This window comes from Porcisia hertigi, chromosome 31 (genome assembly GCF_017918235.1).
Source record: "Porcisia hertigi strain C119 chromosome 31, whole genome shotgun sequence".
NCBI classification, from domain to species: Eukaryota; Euglenozoa; class Kinetoplastea; order Trypanosomatida; family Trypanosomatidae; genus Porcisia; species Porcisia hertigi.
In genome coordinates, this window is record NC_090590.1 from 1,097,577 (window position 1) to 1,117,418 (window position 19,842).

General features: G+C 58.0%; 1 protein-coding gene across 1 annotated transcript; it reads right to left on the minus strand.

Annotated features, from left to right (window-relative positions):
* Positions 1–11,726: 11,726 nt before the first annotated feature.
* JKF63_03875 (uncharacterized protein) lies at positions 11,727–14,921 on the minus strand (the record flags this gene model as incomplete). Its single annotated transcript, XM_067899872.1, has 1 exon — positions 11,727–14,921. The coding sequence occupies one exon, from the start codon at positions 14,919–14,921 to the stop codon at positions 11,727–11,729; it is 3,195 nt and encodes a 1,064-aa protein (XP_067755078.1).
* Between the last annotated feature and the right edge of the window lie 4,921 nt (positions 14,922–19,842).

A 19,842-nucleotide genomic window follows, 5' to 3' on the forward strand; every position in this document is an offset into this window, starting at 1 on the left:
CCGCAGCTGCGTCAGGCGCCACCAGCTCTCCGGCAGCGTCCCCGCCAGCAAAGAGCCCTGATCGGCCACGCGGAGCTTGCGCACCATCACCTGCGAGCCGTCCACGTCGTCGCTTAGCTCCGCGAGCGTCACGTTTGATCCCATCGACTTTCCAGACAGGACCACATTCACCGTGGTGGCATCTGGGCAGCTCACACCGCGCCACTCACAGAAGTCCGTCCCAGTCCACCTCGACTGCAGCTCCGTCGCGCCGCTCAGGAACCCCTTGAGAAACCTCGCCGTGTGGGTCCGCTGCTCAGCCGTGAAGTCATTCGCTGTGACGGCGTGCGCCTCCTGCGCGTAGTGCACCACACACAGCAGCAGCAGCGTCACCGCCGCGGCGACGATACGACGGGGTGTGTCGTGCATGTGCGCCATTCTCTCGTGTTCACTCTCTTCACTTTTATGTTTACTCCGGGCGCAGTGGCGAGGGAGGGAGAGGGGAGGCGGCTGGTACCGCAGCGGACTGCCACGTCGTCGAGGGGAACCTAACAGGGGTGGAGCGGAACCGAGAGCACGCGGCACTTCACACAGGGTAACGAGAATCTCTGCACACACGTCTGTCGCGTCGCTCTTCAATGTGCGCGTGCTGTCGCTGTGATCGGTGAAGCACTAAAAGGGGTCAACTGAACAGGAGAGGAACAAAGGAGGGGAGAGAGTAGACCGACAGAGGAGAGAAAAGAGAGGTGTCGTATGATCAAGTCGCCTGAACAACACGTCACTTCAGTGAGAGTGACACCAGAGAGTGCAGAGGCGGTGGAAGAGATGATGAGAGTGAATGGAATCGAGGGGCGGCTGTTTTTCTTGATTCGGCACTCGAGTGCAGTGGACAACGTGACACAACAATGAAGATTTAAAGCGAGAGGAGAGAAAAAGTGTCCAGAAATACAAAAAATGCATAACAGACAAACACACACACACACAGTCACGGCACTGTCGTGCAGAGGAGTGGGATGGAGGGAGGGGAGAGGTGGGGGGGCAAACACGTGCGAGTGGCTTCTTCGTCCTTTTGTTGATGTCGCGTGTGTGTGTGTGTGTGTGTGGGTGGGTGTGTGTAGGCGTAGGTCCGTGCAGACGTGGCTGCAGTTGAACTTCAGTGTAGAGGTGATGAGAGGAGGGAAAGTGGTCACGTCGTCGTCTCCACGGCTTCTTCTACTTGCCTGCGTCGTGTCACACCCACGCGTTCGAGGGAGAAAGAAAGAGAAAAGAGGAGGGACTCGGGGAAACGGAGCACAGAAGCGTGTCTTGCGCACAGCTCCCCATGCGTGGGACAATCATGGAGAGTAAAAGGGGGAGGGAAGGAGCTCACCGCACCCGCGTGTACGTGCGTGTGGGGTTGCACGTGCGCGATGGCGCGCAAGTGTGAGGAGAAACGGTCCGAACGAGGCGACACAAATAAATGAGCAAAAAAGCAGCAGAGAAAAAGTGGGGGGTGACAGAGTGTGTGTGCGCGTAGCCAAGACCGCCAGACCGGGTGCATGAGAGAGTCATGGTGAGGCGGTTCTCGTGCAACGCAGATGATCGCAGCAATACGTCAGACACGCGAGGACACACAGAGTAGCAGAAGAGCTACGGGGTGAGGCGGGATGTGCAGGGACGGGTGACTGCACAACTGCCACCGATGACGCCGGTCGAAGAGAGGCGTGCCGACGGCTGCCGCCGCACAAACAACGTGGGGGCAGTGCCACCCAACAACTCCATGCAGAGCAGCAGAGGGCCCACTGCACATGCCCCGATCGAGTAGCGCGCAGCGGTGAGACTAGCAGGTCGCCCACAGACAGTTGAGTGTCATACAGGCTGACCTACAGAGAAGCCCTACACTTGCGTGCCTCGTACCCCACTTATCGCCCACCCTCCACCACAGCAGCCTCCCCACACCGCTGTCCAATCCACACCCTCCCCCAGCCACAGCAGCACGCACACGGGGTAGACGTGGGTGGGACAGTGACCGATGCGCGGTATGAGGGCCAGCCATGCGGGAGTGGGGCAAAGAGGTGTAGCCACACAACGACTGCCGCAGACACGAGGCATGCGAAGATCGGCACGCGGGGTGACCCACAGGTAAACGGGCAGCTATCCGCAGGGGTAAGACGCGTTGATGGGCAGGATTATCACACGGCCGGTAGCGGCGGATGGTGACGATGCCCTCCCAGCGCTTATTATACTTGTTTGCTTCTCTACGGATCGCTCGGCTCTCTCTGCCTCCTTCCATCATCCACGCTCAGATACACTGCAGAGAGAAGGGGACGGTGCGCGTCTGACGGAAGCGACGAGGGCAGAAGAGCACAGAGACAGAGCACAGGGGAGACAGTGAAAAAAAAAAGAGATGTCAAACACGAGAACGAAAAAGGGAAAGGACAAGATCGAAGAGGGGACTTTGCTGGGGCGGTCTCCCGTGTTCGCCTGACACACGCACGCACACACACCGCACACTGCGACCTGCGAAATGATTCTAGAGACAACACAACGACAAAGAAGCGAGGGGCGCCACCACACACACAAAGCACACACACACACACACGCCCGCTACACACACGGATGCACGCGCGTGTGCAATGTGTTGTATTGGTGTGGTGGCTGCTGAGCAAGTGCGTCACATACACACACGCACGCACGCCCTCCCAGAGAAAAAATACATGTACCGCTTCGATCCTGCGCTTATATCCCCCCTTTCACAGAGTGCACCCCGAAACCAGCACATCGGTACTCTGTGCCCTCTCGGCGCTGGGAGAAGGGAGAGGGAGCGGAGGATGGAGAGTGTACCGAATGCATGATAAAACGAATACTGCCACAACACAACACACACAGAGAGAGAGAGGGAGATGTACTACACTACTTATGTATTTACATATATGCTTAGAGATATCCTATTGGCGGAGCGGTGGGTCCACACGGCGTGGGTGTGTGTCTGCGTGGTGATGCGCAGCAGAGGGGAGCGCCCTGCACAGACACACAAGCGACGTTGATCCCTTTTTTGCCGTCTGTGTTGTAGATGCGTCTGCTGCACGCAAGCACCCGACGACACCGGCGCAGGGGAGTACGCACACAAAAGCAGCGCACAGCCTGTTCCCAATCAGTGCCAGTGTGCGACAACCGTTTGACGATCAGCCACACAGCAGCAGGCACGGACTGCGCGTGATCGGTCGTCGTGCATGGCCACCCCGCTGCTTCTCACCGCTCAGCGACACACACGACTGTATAATCCCCCTTCTCATATCGCATCGCGGTCACACACGTCATGGGATCTCGTCCCTTCTCCAGGTGCACTGCGACCCGGCCTGCTTGCACATGGCACTTACTGAAAGAGTGCGCGGCGACGGACTGGGCAGGAGCAAAGCGGCGATGCCATGAACAGCACACCCGCAAGGAAATGGGGGGGAAGGATGGAGGGGGGCAGCAGGGAACGAAAGACCAGACACACACGCACACACACACACACACACACACACAATGGCCTGTGCACAGCCTACATGAACACCAGCGCGTTGGTGTGTCCCACCACGGCGACAGTGGCGCAGGGGTGGTACATCACTACAAAACTTACACTCCAGCGATGCTCACGCAGCCAATAACGAAGATAAGCATCACCGAAAGAGTGCTTAGACTCCCGAAAGAGAGAGACTGTGGTGCAGAAGAGGAAGAGGAAACTCGTGCAGTAGTTGTGGTGGTTGTGGTAGGGGTGGTTGTGGAGGTGGTTGTTGTGGTGGGGGTGGTTGTGATGGGGGTGGTGGTTGTGGTAGGGGTGGTGAGACAGGCGTTGGCTTCCGCACACGTGGCGTCAGTGACGGGGGCCTCCACATCAATCGTCAAAGAGCTCCACGACGGAGGCACACAACCGCACATGCGATTCAAGGTCAAATCGATCTGTGACCCTGCATGAAGCGACCCCCAGGCCTCTGGCAGCGATCCCGAGAGTGAGTTCTCCCTCAACATAAGCTTCTGCAGAGACCCCATCGCGGCCCATTCAGGGGGAAGTGTGCCGGAGAGCCTGTTGTTCTCCATGTTGACACTAGTCAATGCTGCCAAGCCACCCCACGACGCAGGCAGCGATCCCGAGAGAGAGTTGTCTCGCAGGCTCAGCTTCTTCAGAGACCCCATCGCAGCCCACTCAGGGGGAAGTGTGCCGGAGAGATTGTTTACCTCCATGTTGACACTAGTCAATGCTGCCAAGCTACCCCATGAGGCCGGTAGTGACCCCGACAGTATATTTTTTCTCAGATTTACCGTTGCCAGCGATGTCATGGCAGCCCATTCAGGGGGAAGCGTGCCGGAGAGACTGTTATTCTGCATTTTGACACTAGTCAATGCTGCAAAGCTACCCCATGAGGCCGGTAGTGACCCCTCGAAGTCGTTATATTCCATATCGAGTTCTTTCAGGGACTTCATCACAGCCCACTCGGGGGGGAGTGTGCCGGACAGCTTGTTACTGTTCAACGCGAGTTCGGTTATTGCAGTCATGCTTCCCCACGCATGAGGCAGCGGCCCGTCCAGGGAATTCCACCTCATTCGCAGGACCTCCAGCGACACCAGAGAAGCCCACTCGGGGGGGAGTGTGCCAGACAGCTGATTCCCCTGCATGTCGAGTATGGTCAATGCGGTCATACGACCCCACGTCAGAGGCGGCTGCCCCTCGAGATTGTTGTCTTCGATAATGAGTTTCTTCAGTGACTTCATCGCAGCCCACTCGGGGGGAAGGGTGCCAGACAGCGAGTTTTTGCTCACATCCAGCTCGGTCAATGCTGTCATACTACCCCACGAACTTGGCAGCGATCCCGTCAAAGAGTTTTGCCTCACGGACAGCTCCTGCAGCGACGTCATCGAAGCCCAGGAGGCGGGTAGGGTGCCAGACAGCTCATTGCTGTTGAGGAGAAGCTTTGTCAGGGATGTCATCTGAGCCCACACAGCTGGCAGAGTGCCAGTGATTTTGTTATAAAAGAGCTCCAAAACCCGCAGCTGCGTCAGGCGCGACCAGCTCTCCGGCAACGTACCTGTCAGCGCAGGTTCATGGTTGTCTAGAAGCACCTCGCGCACCATCACCTGTGAGCCGTCCACGTCAGCGTCCAGCTCTGCTAACGTCACAATAGACGTCACCTGCATAGAAAGATTCACATTCACCGTGGTCGCATCTGGGCAGCTCACATGAGACCACCCACAGAAGTCCGTCCCAGTCCACGCAGACTGCAGCTCCGTCGCGCCGCTCAGGAACCCCTTAAGAAACCTCGCCGTGTGAGTCCGCTGCTCCGCCGTGAAGTCATTCGTCGAGACGGCATGCACCTCCTGCATGTAGTGCACCACACACACCAGCAGCAGCGTCACCGCCGCGGCGAGGATGCGACGGGGTGTGTCGTGCATGTGCGCCATTCTCTCGTGTGCACTCTCTTCACTTTTATGTTTACTCCGGGCGCAGTGGCGAGGGAGGGAGAGGGGAGGCGGCTGGTACCGCAGCGGACTGCCACGTTGTCGAGGGGAACCTAACAGGGGTGGAGCGGAACCGAGAGCACGCGGCACTTCACACAGGGTAACGAGAATCTCTGCACACACGTCTGTCGCGTCGCTCTTCAATGTGCGCGTACTGTCGCTGTGATCGGTGAAGCACTAAAAGGGGTCAACTGAACAGGAGAGGAACAAAGGAGGGGAGAGAGTAGACCGACAGAGGAGAGAAAAGAGAGGTGTCGTATGATCAAGTCGGCTGAACAACACGTCACTTCAGTGAGAGTGACACCAGAGAGTGCAGAGCCGGTGGAAGAGAGGATGAGAGTGAGTGGAATCGAGGGGCGGCTGTTTTTCTTGATTCGGCACTCGAGTGCAGTGGACAACGTGACACAACAATGAAGATTTAAAGCGAGAGGAAAGCAAAAGTGTCCAGAAATACAAAAAATGCATAACAGACACACACACACACACACAGTCACGGCACTGTCGTGCAGAGGAGTGGGATGGAGGGGGAGAGAGGGAGGGGGGGGGCAAACACGTGCGAGTGGCTTCTTCGTCCTTTTGTTAATGTCGCGTGTGTGTGTGGGTGTGTAGGTGTGTGTGTCCGTGCAGACGTGGCTGCAGTTGAACTTCAGTGTAGAGGTGATGAGAGGAGGGAAAGTGGTCACGTCGTCGTCTCCACGGCTTCCTCTACTTGCCTGCGTCGTGTCACACCCACGCGTTCGGGGGAGAAAAAAAGAGAAAAGGGGAGGGACTCGGGAAAACGGAGCACAGAAGCGTGTCTTGCGCACAGCTCCCCATGCGTGGGACAATCATGGAGAGTAAAAGGGGGAGGGAAGGAGCTCACCGCACCCGCGTGTACGTGCGTGTGGGGTTGCACGTGTGCGATGGTGCGCAAGTGTGAGGAGAAACGGTCCGAACGAGGCGACACAAATAAATGAGCAAAAAAGCAGCAGAGCAAAAGTGGGGGGTGACCGAGTGTGTGTGCGCGTAGCCAAGACCGCCAGACCGGGTGCATGAGAGAGTCATGGTGAGGGGGTTCTCGTGCAACGCAGATGATCGCAGCAATACGTCAGACACGCGAGGACACACAGAGCAACAGAAGAGCTACGGGGTGAGGCGGGATGTGCAGGGACGGGTGACTGCACAAGTGCCACCGATGACGCCGGTCGAAGAGAGGCGTGCCGACGGCTGCCGCCGCACAAACAACGTGGGGGCAGTGCCACCCAACAACTCCATGCAGAGCAGCAGAGGGCCCACTGCACATGCCCCGATCGAGTAGCGCGCAGCGGTGAGACTAGCAGGTCGCCCACAGACAGTTGAGTGTCATACAGGCTGGCATACAGAGAAGCCCTACACCTGCGTGCCTCATACCCCACTTATCGCCCACCCTCCACCACAGCAGCCTCCCCACACCGCTGTCCAATCCACACCCTCCCCCAGCCACAGCAGCACGCACACGGGGTGGGCGTGGGTGAGACAGTGACCGATGCGCGGTATGAGGGCCAGCCATGCGGGAGGGGTAGCACGGAGGTGTAGCCACACAACGACTGCCGCTGACACGAGGCATGCGAAGATCTGCACGCGGGGTGGCCCACAGGTAAACGGGCAGCTGTCCGCAGGGGTAAGACGCGGTAATGGGCAGGATTATCACGTTGCTTGCAGCGGCGGATGGTGACGATGCCCTCCCAGCGCTTATCATACTTATTTGTTTCTCTACGGATCGCTCGGCTCTCTCTGCCTCCTTCCATCATCCACGCTCAGATACACTGCAGAGAGAAGGGGACGGTGCGCGTCTGACGGAAGCGACGAGGGCAGAAGAGCACAGAGACAGAGCACAGGGGGACAGTAAAAAAGAAAGAGAGATGTCAAACACGAGAACGAAAAAGGAAAACACAAAAGCGAAGAGGGGACTTTGCTGGGGCGGTCTCCCGTGTTCGCCTGACACACGCACACACACCGCACACTGCGACCAGCGAAATGATTCTAGAGACAACACAACGACAAAGAAGCGAGGGGCGCCACCACACACACAAACACACACACACACACACACACAAGCGCCCGCTACACACACGGATGCACGCGCGTGTGCGATGTGTTGTATTGGTGTGGTGGCTGCTGAGCAAGTGCGTCACATACACACACGCACGCACGCCCTCCCAGAGAGCAAATACATGTACCGCTTCGATCCTGCGCTTATAACCCCCCTTTCACAGAGTGCACACCGAAACCAGCACATCGGTACTCGGTGCCCTCTCGGCGCTGGGAGAAGGGAGAGGGAGCGGAGGATGGAGAGTGTACCGAATGCATGATAAAACGAATACTGCCACAACACAATACACACACAGAGAGAGAGAGGGAGATGTACTACACTACTTATGCAGTTATAGATATTTACATTTATATTTATATTTATATATGCATCCTATGGGCGGAGCGGTGGGTCCACACGGCGTGGGTGTGTGTCTGCGTGGTGATGCGCAGCAGAGGGGAACGCCCTGCACACACACACAAGCGACGTGGATCCCTTTTTGCCGTCTGTGTTGTAGATGCGTCTGCTGCACGCAAGCACCCGACGACACCGGCGCAGGGGAGTACGCACACAAAAGCAGCGCACAGCCTGTTCCCAATCAGTGCCAGTGTGCGACAACCGTTTGACGATCAGCCGCACAGCAGCAGGCACGGACTGCGCGTGATCGGTCGTCGTGCATGGCCACCCCGCTGCTTCTCAGCGGTCAGCGACACACACGAGTGTATAATCCCCCTTCTCATATCGCATCGCAGTCACACATGACAGGGGATCTCGTCCCTTCTCCAGGTACATCGCAGCCCGGCCTGCTTGCACATGGCACTTACTGATAGAGTGCGCGGCGACGGACTGGGCAGGAGCAAAGCGGCGATGCCCTGAACAGCACACCCGCAAGGAAATGTGGGAGGAGGGATGGAGGGGGGCAGCAGGGAACAAAAGACCAGACACACACACACACCGACACACACAATGGCCTGTGCACAGCCTACATGAACACCAGCGCGTTGGTGTGTCCCACAACAGCGACAGCGGCGCAGGGGCGGTACCTCTTCAGCACCCACCTTCAACCATCCCACCGCCGCCCTACTCCGTCTTGTTGCCGGCCCGCTCATAGGGCTCGCTGCTGCTTGTGTCCGACACGACGTTGATGTCCCCCTTCCCTTCCGTAGTAGCCGCTGCAGCGGTAGCGCTACGGCAATAGCAGCACACACCAATCACCACCGCAGCGATGCTCAAGCAGCAGCCAAGAAGTCCGAGCACCACCCACAGGGCCGTCAGGTTCCTGACAGAGGACTTGGCGGGAGCGGTACAGGCGTTCGCCGTCGCACACGTCGTGGCACTAAGAGGCGCATCCACAAGGTACTTCAGTGATGACCACGTCGGAGGCACGCAGCCACAGAAGGTGTTGGCAGTCACATACACGTACGTTTCTCTCGGCAGCGACCCCCACACCGCTGGCAGTGGTCCGGACAGTGAGTTCTTCATGAGCGAGATGCTCCATACAGCCTTCATTGAGGCCCACTCGGCGGGAAGAGTACCAGTCAGCTCATTCACGTGCAGATAAAGCGTCTCCAACGCTGTCATGCCTCCCCACGACGCGGGCAGAGTGCCATGCAGCCTGTTGTTCTGCAGGTCCAGTTCCCGCAGCTGCGTCAGGCGCGACCAGCTCCCCGGCAGCGTCCCCGCCAGCAAAGAGCCCTGATCGGCCACGCGCAGCTCGCGCACCATCACCTGCGAGCCGTCCACGTCGTCGCTTAGCTCCGCGAGCGTCACGTTTGATCCCATCGACTTTCCAGACAGGACCACATTCACCGTGGTGGCATCTGGGCAGCTCACACCGCGCCACTGACAGAAGTCCGTCCCAGTCCACCTCGACTGCAGCTCCGTCGCGCCGCTCAGGAACCCCTTGAGAAACCTCGCCGTGTAGGTCCGCTGCTCAGCCGTGAAGTCATTCGTTGTGACGGCGTGCGCCCCCTGCGTGTAGTGCACCACACACAGCAGCAGCAGCGTCACCGCCGCAGCGATGATACGACGGGGTGTGTCGTGCATGTGCGCCATTCTCTCGTGTTCACTCTCTTCACTTTTATGTTTACTCCGGGCGCAGTGGCGGGGGAGGGAGAGGGGAGGCGGCTGGTGCCGCAACGCACTGCCACGTCGTCGAGGGGAACCTAACAGGGGTGGAGGGTAGTCGAGAGCACGCGGCACTTCACACAGGGTTACGAGAATCTCTGCACACACGTCTGTCGCGTCGCTCTTCGATGTGCGCGTGCTGTCGCGGGGATCGGTGAAGCACTAAAAGGGGTCAACTGAACAGGAGAGGAACAAAGGAGGGGAGAGAGTAGACCGACAGAGGAGAGAAAAGAGAGGTGTCGTGTGATCAAGTCGACTGAACAACACGTCACTTCAGTGAGAGTGACACCAGACAGTGCAGAAGCGGTGGAAGAGATGATGAGAGTGAGTGGAATCGAGGGGTGGCTGTTTTTCTTGATTCGGCACTCGAGTGCAGTGGACAACGTGACACAAGAATGAAGATTTAAAGCGAGAGGAGAGCAAAAGTGTCCAGAAATACAAAAAATACACAACAGACAAACACACACACACACACACAGTCACGGCACTGTCGTGCAGAGGAGTGGGATGGAAGGGGGGAGGGAGGGGGGGGGGGGGCAAACACGTGCAAAGGGCTTCGTCCTTTTGTTGATGTCGCGTGTGTGTGTGTAGGTGTGTGTCCGTGCAGACGTGGCTGCAGTTGAACTTCAGTGTAGAGGTGATGAGAGGAGGGAGAGTGGTCACGTCGTCGTCTCCACGGCTTCTTCTACTTGCCTGCGTCGTGTCACACCCACGCGTTCGGGGGAGAAAGAAAGAGTAAACGGGGAGGGACTCGGGGAAACAGAGCACAGAAGCGTGTCTTGCGCACAGTTCCCCATGCGTGGGACAATCATGGAGAGTAAAAAGGGGGAGGGAAGGAGCTCACCGCACCCGCGTGTACGTGCGTGTGGGGTTGCACATGTGCGATGGTGCGCAAGTGTGAGGAGAAACGGTCCGAACGAGGCGACACAAATAAATGAACAAAAGAGCAGCAGAGCAAAAGTGGGGGGTGACAGAGTGTGTGTGCGCGTAGGCAAGACCGCCAGACCGGGTGCATGAGGGAGGCATGGTGAGGCGGTTCTCGTGCAACGCAGATGATCGCAGCAATACGTCAGACATGCGAGGACCCACAGAGGAACAGAAGAGCTACGGGGTGAGGCGGGATGTGCAGGGACGGGCCAATGCACGAGTGCCACTGATGACGGCAATCACACTGAGGCGCAGCTTATTCAACACGATTTGTCACGTACGAGAGGCATCGAAAAGGAGCGCAGGTGAGCAGAACGCACGCATCACGCACAAAAGTGTGACGATCGCCCCTGATGAGGCGAAATCGCAGCCGAGAGGGGAGGGGGGTGAAGGGGGGAACGCATGATCATCAAAGCAGACAATTCAGTAGGGAGCACACCCACTTCAAGGAAACACATCAGGCCGCCTCTCGTATGTGCTCGTGGTGAAAGTGGGTTTGGAGGCGCACTCTCACAGACACCAAAGCTTCTCGCAGCGCCGCCACCCCCGACACCACCACTGCAGTTACCCCGCCTCACTTGTCGTCGACAGCAAACGGCAAAATGCACCGTCCCTACCGAATAAATAAACCAAAAAATAAAAGGAGGAGGACCGACATGACGCCGCACCGCGGGCGATTCGGGAGATCAGAAGACGCAACTAAATCCACATAACCGATGTGATGATCCGCACTGCACAGACCGGCACGGTCAGAGGAGCAACATCCACGCAACAGTGCATCGGCTTCCCCATGGTAATATGAGGATGCGCGCCTATCACCTCACAGCTCCCCTCCATCCCACACACTCCGCAAGCACACACGCACACCACATATATATATATATATAAATACACACATGCACACCCTTTTCTATCGCCCCCCTCCTCCCTCCTTCACCCTCGTTGAGTAACACCACGTACACGCGCCCTCTTCACCACGGGTTGGGGCGCACGTGTGGGGTGTCACCTGCCACGTTGTCGCCCATTTCCCGCCGTCGTTGGCCAACTGCCAATCGTCAGTACAGCGCAGCCGTGCAAACAGTGTCACGCTCAGCAGCAGCACATATCCACACATTCACACACACACACACACACACACACAGAAATCAGAAGCCAAGAAAAACTGCTATCTTCGCATCAGCGCGTCCCTCACCGCATCCTGCCATGCATCCGGATAGCAGCACACAAACAAATAATTGCCAGAAACGACACCGCGGTAGCCGACAACCTCCGTATCATGGGCACACTTCAGATGCAACACACTTTTCTCTACTGCTGCTACCGCACACGCCACCTGTGCGCGCGGTTGCTCGCTCGCAGCACCAGCAGGGCGCCGTATATCCCCCTGCAGCGCTACGCCGAGTCTCAAGTTAGGACCATCTCGCAGAAAGTCAGCATGCACATGTGGAGGAGTTCGCTCAGCGGGCCGGAGCCACTGCTTCGCGTCGCACTTCGCTTGGGACATCCGACCCTCCTGCCCTTTTTCGAGTATTGCTGAGGCGACCTCGGCTAGGTCCGACAACAGCAGACACGGCACAAAGTACGGTGAGCCTCGGCCTTCGATGGCGGTCAAAGGGAGTGTGAAGCCTCCGCAGACGTGCTTCCACCGCACCTCTGGTCGCACACCGCGGGTCTCTGGAGCTCCACCGTCAAAAGGGGGCGTTCGTGCCTCCTCCCCCCCCCTCCCCCTTGCCAACGTTTCGGGCGCTACGGAATAGGCCGCCTGTGGAGATGACGGGCCCGGACGCACCCCTTCGCTGCTTTCACGCCGGCCCGGTGGACTCGATCCGTGCGTGCAGACGCCTTTGGTACCGCACCTCAGCACCTCCTGTGCCGCTTGCACATGAAGCGGCGATGGAGCTGGTCCCCTGCGGCACATCCTGTCAAAGCTGTGGCCGGAGCGAAACGGCTGTCGGAAGTACCGCTGTGTAAGCATTCGCAACAGGGACGGCGCGTGCAGCTCTGGCGCAAAGCACAGAGAGCACCATCCCATCTGCAGAGTCGCGTCCCCGTACAGCGCCGCGGATGCGACCGCCGCCTGCTGCGGGTGAAGTGACGCCGTTGGTGAACTTTTTGCGCATCCAATCGGGAGAGCGTCGCCAATCTCGGCGTGACGCAGTGGCTGCTCCAGCAAACCGGACTCAGCGACACGTTCTGCAACCTCTTCCAGAGTCCTCGGCGGTGCCGCTGTCGTGACACAGAACAACATCGGCTGTGTTTCAGGGGGAAATGGCACCAGGGGGCTGACACCTTCTAGATGGTATGACAACGAAAACGCGCCGTTAGCCGAGCACGCAGAAGGTGTGGCAGCGCTCTGCGTTTGGGGCAACGCTGCTATCATGGACACCGCCGAGGCCTCGGTGCACAACTCCACAATCGCAGGGACGGCGCGATGAGACATCTTCATTGACGTCGAACTGTGGCGGTGTCCAGATAGCGATGTGGTGGCGGCTTCACAGCCAGGAATGGCGTCGCCGCCACTTGGTCTGTCGAATGTACTTTGCGAGCCCATTGCTGCTGACGCCACACTCATGTCGTGCGATGCGAGATACGAATCGCAAATCACGCGCAGATGTGCTACCTGACCCGCAGGGCAGCCATAGCACAGAAGCACAACAGGCCTCTCGGGCCCCCCACGATCTGCTGACCGCACTGGAGCCAACACACGACCCGCACCGCCACAACGCGGCCGGGCCAAGTCGCTACCTTCCTCACCACCGCTCAGTGGAGTGGCATCTATGCGGGCGCCCTGATCGCCACAGGCAGTGCTCATGCCGGTGATGCCTTCTTCCGCCCCAGCGAAGAGAGGAGCAAGAAAATGATCCTCCGCGTCCCCACCGGTAATGACCACGTGAAAAGCGCACTCACACGGAGAAAACGGGGACGCACGGATCGCGCCTTTTTCGTCGCACATCACTGAAGCGCTACAGCAGTCCCCCTTCCCCCGCATGGTGGCGGCGGCTGTGGAGATGGTTCGACGCTCGCCCAAGCGGGATGGAGCTGGAGTATTAAAGGGCAATGAACAAGACTTTTCGGTGTGGCTGGCTCTGTAGTTCGAATGCAGGTGCCGGTGTAAGAGGGCAGTCCACCACGTAGCCACAAGTGACGATCCGGGGGCTGGGCGCCACAAGACGTCTTCAGCGTACACACAGCGACGCAGAGCTCTGAAGCTGCTGCCGCCATCTCCGGGCGCACAATCGAAGTGCGCCCACACTACAGCAGCAGACTTTAATGCGGCGGAGAGGCCTCTCGCGGTCGGCGTCACCGCTATCACCAACGGAACTCGGTGCTCCGCGATCGGCGAATCCGCAGTGACCTCGAAACCCTCAGCGCAGGTAGGCATGCGTTCTCGAAAGTCCTTCGCGATACGACCACGTGGTCCACAGCTGTGAAGATGCGCCACCTCTCTTCGGAAGCGACGATGCAGCACTGGCAGCTGCTGATGCCGCACCTTCTCCTCCCTCGCCCCCTCCTCCCCCATTTTACTGCTCCCAGGAAATGTATGAAGCTTGGAAGCACCCCCAGGACCCTCAGAGCCCTCCTCCGACGACGAGACCGCACGCCCGCCCGTCAGTGGTATCATGTGCTCATCTAATTCACTGGAAACACTCACATTGTCCTCGTCAACATTACGGCCGATGAGATTGCAGGACGTGAACAACACCCCATCGGTTGATACGGCCGCTCGGTGTGAGTGAAGACTCCATGTCAAGTACATCTGCGCCTCCATGAGCTCGGCCAAGATGCACGAGATGGGAACACCCGTCTGCAGGGCCTCAGCTCCAGCGAGAAGGCACCGATGCTCGCCGAGGACGTGCAGTAGAGCACTTAGGGTAGCGGTGATTGGGGCGAGGGCGGCGGAAGCAGCGCTTTCGCCCCGAGGAGGCAGCTTGTGAAAGCTGTTGGTGCCGCCCTGTAAGCCATTCATGAATGAGGTGCCGGTCACGTTCTCGTCACGCACATTTGCGTCGGTCGTGGCAGCACGAGCTGCGAATGTACGTGAAGTGGACAAGAGGTAGCGCGTGCACCACTGCACGTCCTCAGGCCCCACTGTAGGAACGGCATGAAATACGGAGTACTCATTCGCATTGAGCACCACCTCGGCGGGGGTACGTGCGGGTAGCCACTCCATACAGCCCACGTGCGCCGCGACTTCTTTGTCAGTCTTCAGCGCCGGCGACACAGCAGCGATGGCGCCAGAGACAGGATAGCGGCGGAGGAGATGACCGCGCACAAGGCCGGAGGGGCTGTGTGGCGGCACATAATCGCCGAGAGCCTGACCCCACAACACAAAAAGACGACGAGTCTGCCTCACTGACATCGTGTTACCGCTTGGGAAAGGCGGGCGTGCGTGTGTGCAGGAGGGGGGGGGGGGAAGGGGGAAGGGAACCGGGTGACGTTTACCAGTAAAGAAACAAGAAGGCGGCTATGCAAGAGCCACCATACAGACATACGGCGCGTGAAGCAGAGGGGGGTGACTTGACAGCCCGAGAAAGCGCGATTGGCGCTGTGCTGATGGGACGCTTGTCCAGGATTGTGCAGATCTGCAATTCAGTGCACTGTGGTGAAAGAGAGGCCGAAGGACACACTCAAGTGTGCATCACGCGAAACGTGTCTGCGAAGATAAAGGCCGAGATGTAAACCCCCGTGAAAGTTAGGGTGAGAGGAGAGTGAAGAAGTGTAGTAGTAGGCAAACGTGGATGGAGTGCATTGACCTGTAAGCCGGGGAAAGTGGGGGAAGGAGAGGGGGGGTTGTGGTGGTGAAACAGTTCGGAGGACAGCGAGAGCGGAGGCCGCAAGAGTGCGATTTATGCCGACATGCCTCCCCCCCTTTTTTTTCCGATCAGAAGCCGTTAAAAGCAACAATGCACGGCGTGGATGACGTGCGGTGTGTGTGTGTGTGTGTGTGTGTGTGGTGACTGTGTACAGCTATGGGACTTGCGTAACAAAACTGCGCACCAGGCAACAAGAGAGGATAGAGGAGGCCCCGGTGTAATGGCAAAAGACGAAAATAATCAAGAGAGCAGAGTAGCACTCCGAAGCAGAGTATCTACTCAGTATACACACACACACGGAGAGAGACCCGGCCAGTGGCTCACTCTACAGAAGTGCACAGGCGCACGCGGTCACCTGCCCGTCCATGCCAGCATGTTCATATCGTCACCAAAAAAACGACAAAAACGGTGAGGCTCCCCACCTCACCCCGATGCGCAGCGGTTGATGCGTCGCTCGCCTGTCCCTTTTCCCGCAGTTCCCTTCTGAGGGGAGAAGACAAAACGATTTGCCGCCAGGGAGTAGCGATCGTGTCGGTGTACCCAAGTCAGCTGGGGGGGGGTGTAGTACCCCTAATAAACATCCAGAAAGGTGATGCGCACGCGCATGTGTTCAGGAGCCGGTTAGTGGTTGGGGGAGGAGGCCTCCTCATACCAGCGGGCCCAACAATGCCGTCCACAGTGTGGATTGCATTGAAAAACACAATAGAAACATGTAAAATAACATGGGGGGGGGACTGTCCCCTCTGGACGGAGGCGGCCTCACAACTCGGCATGATGCCTTTTTCTTTGTTGTTCTTTTTTTCATTTTTCTATTCTCCGGCACCGCAACCACCCACAGCGAGTACACAAGACGAATATGTCACCACAGCGAAAAGGCTGTTGAGATGGAGGGGAGACCTAACGTCCCCATCAAGTCACTTGTGTTGGAGCACAGCCACGCGCTACGCATATCCCGCCCGCCTCTCCGCCACACACGGTGTATTGCTTTCTCATCTATCCATGAACTACCAGCACCATAGGCGTCCCTAAGAGCACCCGCAGCACTTCCAGGTGTACCACACATGAAGAAGAAACCGAGCGAACGAGTGTGTCGGACTCCCCCCGTCTGCCTGCACTGGGTGTAACCGCCTCCCGCCGAGACACCAGTCTCGTTTCCAGGCTCAACGCATCGCTCACGCATCCAGCACGTACCTCCCCCCTCCCCGTTAGACGTGCCTCAGCAAAGGTAAATCATATCGCGACGCACCTTCGGCGCTGCGCAGCCAAGCCCCACAGCAACAGCTCCCACTGAAGTGAAGACAGCAGTGCATCACGTACCGGTAGACCGTGGGTTCCTGTCCGCACAACTCAAACGTCTTCGTGTCCTCCGGGCGGCTCGCATACATCCAAAAAGGTGCTCAACGACACCACGACGTCATAACCGCATCCACACCGCTCTGTCTAGCATACACGAGAACTCACATGCGCGATCCTCCCTCGATCGAACTCGCAGCACATCCCCGCAGTACCCGCACATCGCTGACGCCGGCAGAAGTAAACGGAATAACAGAGGGGGTTAAAACGTGCATGAGTGACTCATGACGACCGGTTTGTCCACACCAGCATGAGGAGGCGGGGCTCAGGAAGAAAGAAGGTGTACACAGCAATAGAGGACAAGTGAAACAGAGGCGGTGCGACATGTACATAAGGCTACCTCGAAGGACAACTCGGCAGCAGTGGCGCATCGCGTTGACGTTGTTGCTCGTCGTGCGAGGGGGTGTCCCTCTGCTGGTGACAACGCACCGTTAACTGAGTGAGGAATGTCTCTCTCTCTCTCCGTCGTGCGATTCCGGTGCCGTGACCGGTGGTGGTGTTCATTTGTGAGGGAGCGGAGGAAATCGCGGTGGCGGCCACTCACTCACCACCCACCCCCTCTCTGCCCTTCACACCGCCATTATAGACATCCCTTTGTTTCTCGACGAGCCGATTCGCTTTGTCTACCCCCCCCCTACACTCCATCGTCTCCACACAAACACCCTGCAGGGAGAACGAGGCGGGATACACGTGTCACGGGGAAGTAAAGGTCAGGACAACACAACCGCAACGCGGATGGCCCCAAATATAAAAAAAAACTGACAAACTGTAGACAAGATAGGAGGGAAGAACGGGAATGAATGGGGCATCGCTGGGACATTCTCTTGTATGTGCCCAACACAGAACACGCACACAGCGTCCTGCGACACAACTAAAAAAACGTGATAAAAGACCAACGAAAACGGAGAGAGGCTGCCACATGAAAAACAAAACTCATACCATACCCACACGCGCATCGCACACACACGGATGCGCTCGTGGATGTGATATGTTCATATGAGCTGATGAGCGAGTGCGGCACACGCACAGGCACCCCCACATGGCAAGCAATGTACCACTTTTTGTGGGACTTATTCTCACCTATTCAACGGAGTGCACCCCGCACCAGCACACCACAACTCTGCGTCCTCCCCAACACCAGAACAGGGGTGAGGCAGGGGGGGAGAGGAACAGCACCGAATACATGAAAAAAGAGAGAAGGTACGAGCAAAGAGAAAGAGAGAGAGAGATGTCCTATACTACTTATGCAGTTATATATATTTATATATATCCTATGGGCGGAACGGTGGGTGCAGAGTGTGTGGGTGTGGGGCCTTGCACACAGAGAGCCGTCGCCGCTCACGCTCTACCGTCTGTGTTGGTGCTCCGCCTGCCGCACACAAGCAGCCGCGACGCTATCGCAGGAAACTACGCACACCCAAGCAACGCGCAGCCCATTCCCAATCAGTGCTAGTGTGCGATGACCGTTTGAGGATCAGACACACAGCAGCAGACACGGGCTGCGCATGGTCGGTGGTCGTGCAGGGCCACAAACTGCTGCTCACCGCTCAGCGACACACACGAGTGTATAATCCCCCTTCTCATATCGCAACGCGGTCACACACGTCATGGGATCTCATCCCTTCTCCAGGTGCACTGCGACCCGGCCTGCTTGCACATGGCCCTTACTGAGAGAGTACGCGGCGACGGCCGGGGCAGGAGCAATGCGGCGGTGCCCTGAACAGCACACCCGCAAGGAAATGTGGGAAGAGGGATGGAGAGGGGCAGCAGGGAGCAACAGAGCAGACACACACGCACACAATGGCCTGTGCACAGCCTACACGAACGCCAGCGCGTTGGTGTGTCCCACAACAGCGACAGTGGCGCAGGGGCGGTACCTCTTCAGCACCCACCTTCAACCATCCCACCGCGGCCCTACTCCGCCTTGTTGCCGGCCGGCTCATACGGCTCGCTGCTGCTTGTGTCCGACACAACGTTGATGTCCCCCTTCCCTTCCGTAGTAGCCGCTGCAGCGGTGGCGCGGCGCCAATACAACAACAGGGCCATCACCACCCTAGTGACTCTCACCCAGCCGCCAAGTAGACCCACCAATACCCATAAGTTCGGTACTTATCTGAGGGCTTCGCTGGCGCGGTTGAGGTGGGGGCCGAGGTGGTACAGGCGTTCGCCGTCGCACACGTCGTGGAACTAAGAGGCGCATCCACAAAGTACTTCAGTGATGACCACGTCGCAGGCACGCAGCCACAGAAAGTGTTGTCAGTCACATACACGTACGTTTCTCTCGGCAGCGACCCCCACACCGCTGGCAGTGGTCCGGACAGTGAGTTATTCATGAGCGAGATGCCCCATACAGCCTTCATTGAGGCCCACTCGGTGGGAAGAGTACCAGTCAGCGCATTCACGTACAAATGAAGCTTGTTCAACGCTGTCATGCCGCCCCACTCTGGCGGAAGCGTACCGGTGAGCGAGTTGCTCCCCAAATCCAACAGCTGCAGTCTGTTCATGTTGCCCCAGGGCGCCGGCAGCAAGCCTGACAGTAAGTTCTTCATGAGCGAGATGCTCCATACAGCCTTCATTGAGGCCCACTCGGTGGGAAGAGTACCAGTCAGCTCATTCCCGTACAAATAAAGCTTGTTCAACGCTGTCATGCCGCCCCACTCTGGCGGAAGCGTACCGGTGAGCGAGTTGCTCCCCAAATCCAACAGCTGCAGTCTGTTCATGTTGCCCCAGGGCGCCGGCAGCGAGCCTGACAGTAAGTTCTCCGTCAGCCAGAGCTTCTTCAGAGACCTCATCGACGCCCACTCGGTGGGAAGAGTACCAGTCAGCTCATTCACGTGCAAATAGAGCTTGTTCAACGCTGTCATGCCTCCCCACTCTGGCGGAAGCGTACCGGTGAGCGAGTTGCTCCCCAAATCCAACAGCTGCAGTCTGTTCATGCTCCCCCAGGGCGCCGGCAGCAAGCCTGACAGTAAGTTCTTCATGAGCGAGATGCCCCATACAGCCTTCATTGAGGCCCACTCGGTGGGAAGAGTACCAGTCAGCTCATTCCCGTACAAATAAAGCTTGTTCAACGCTGTCATGCCGCCCCACTCTGGCGGAAGCGTACCGGTGAGC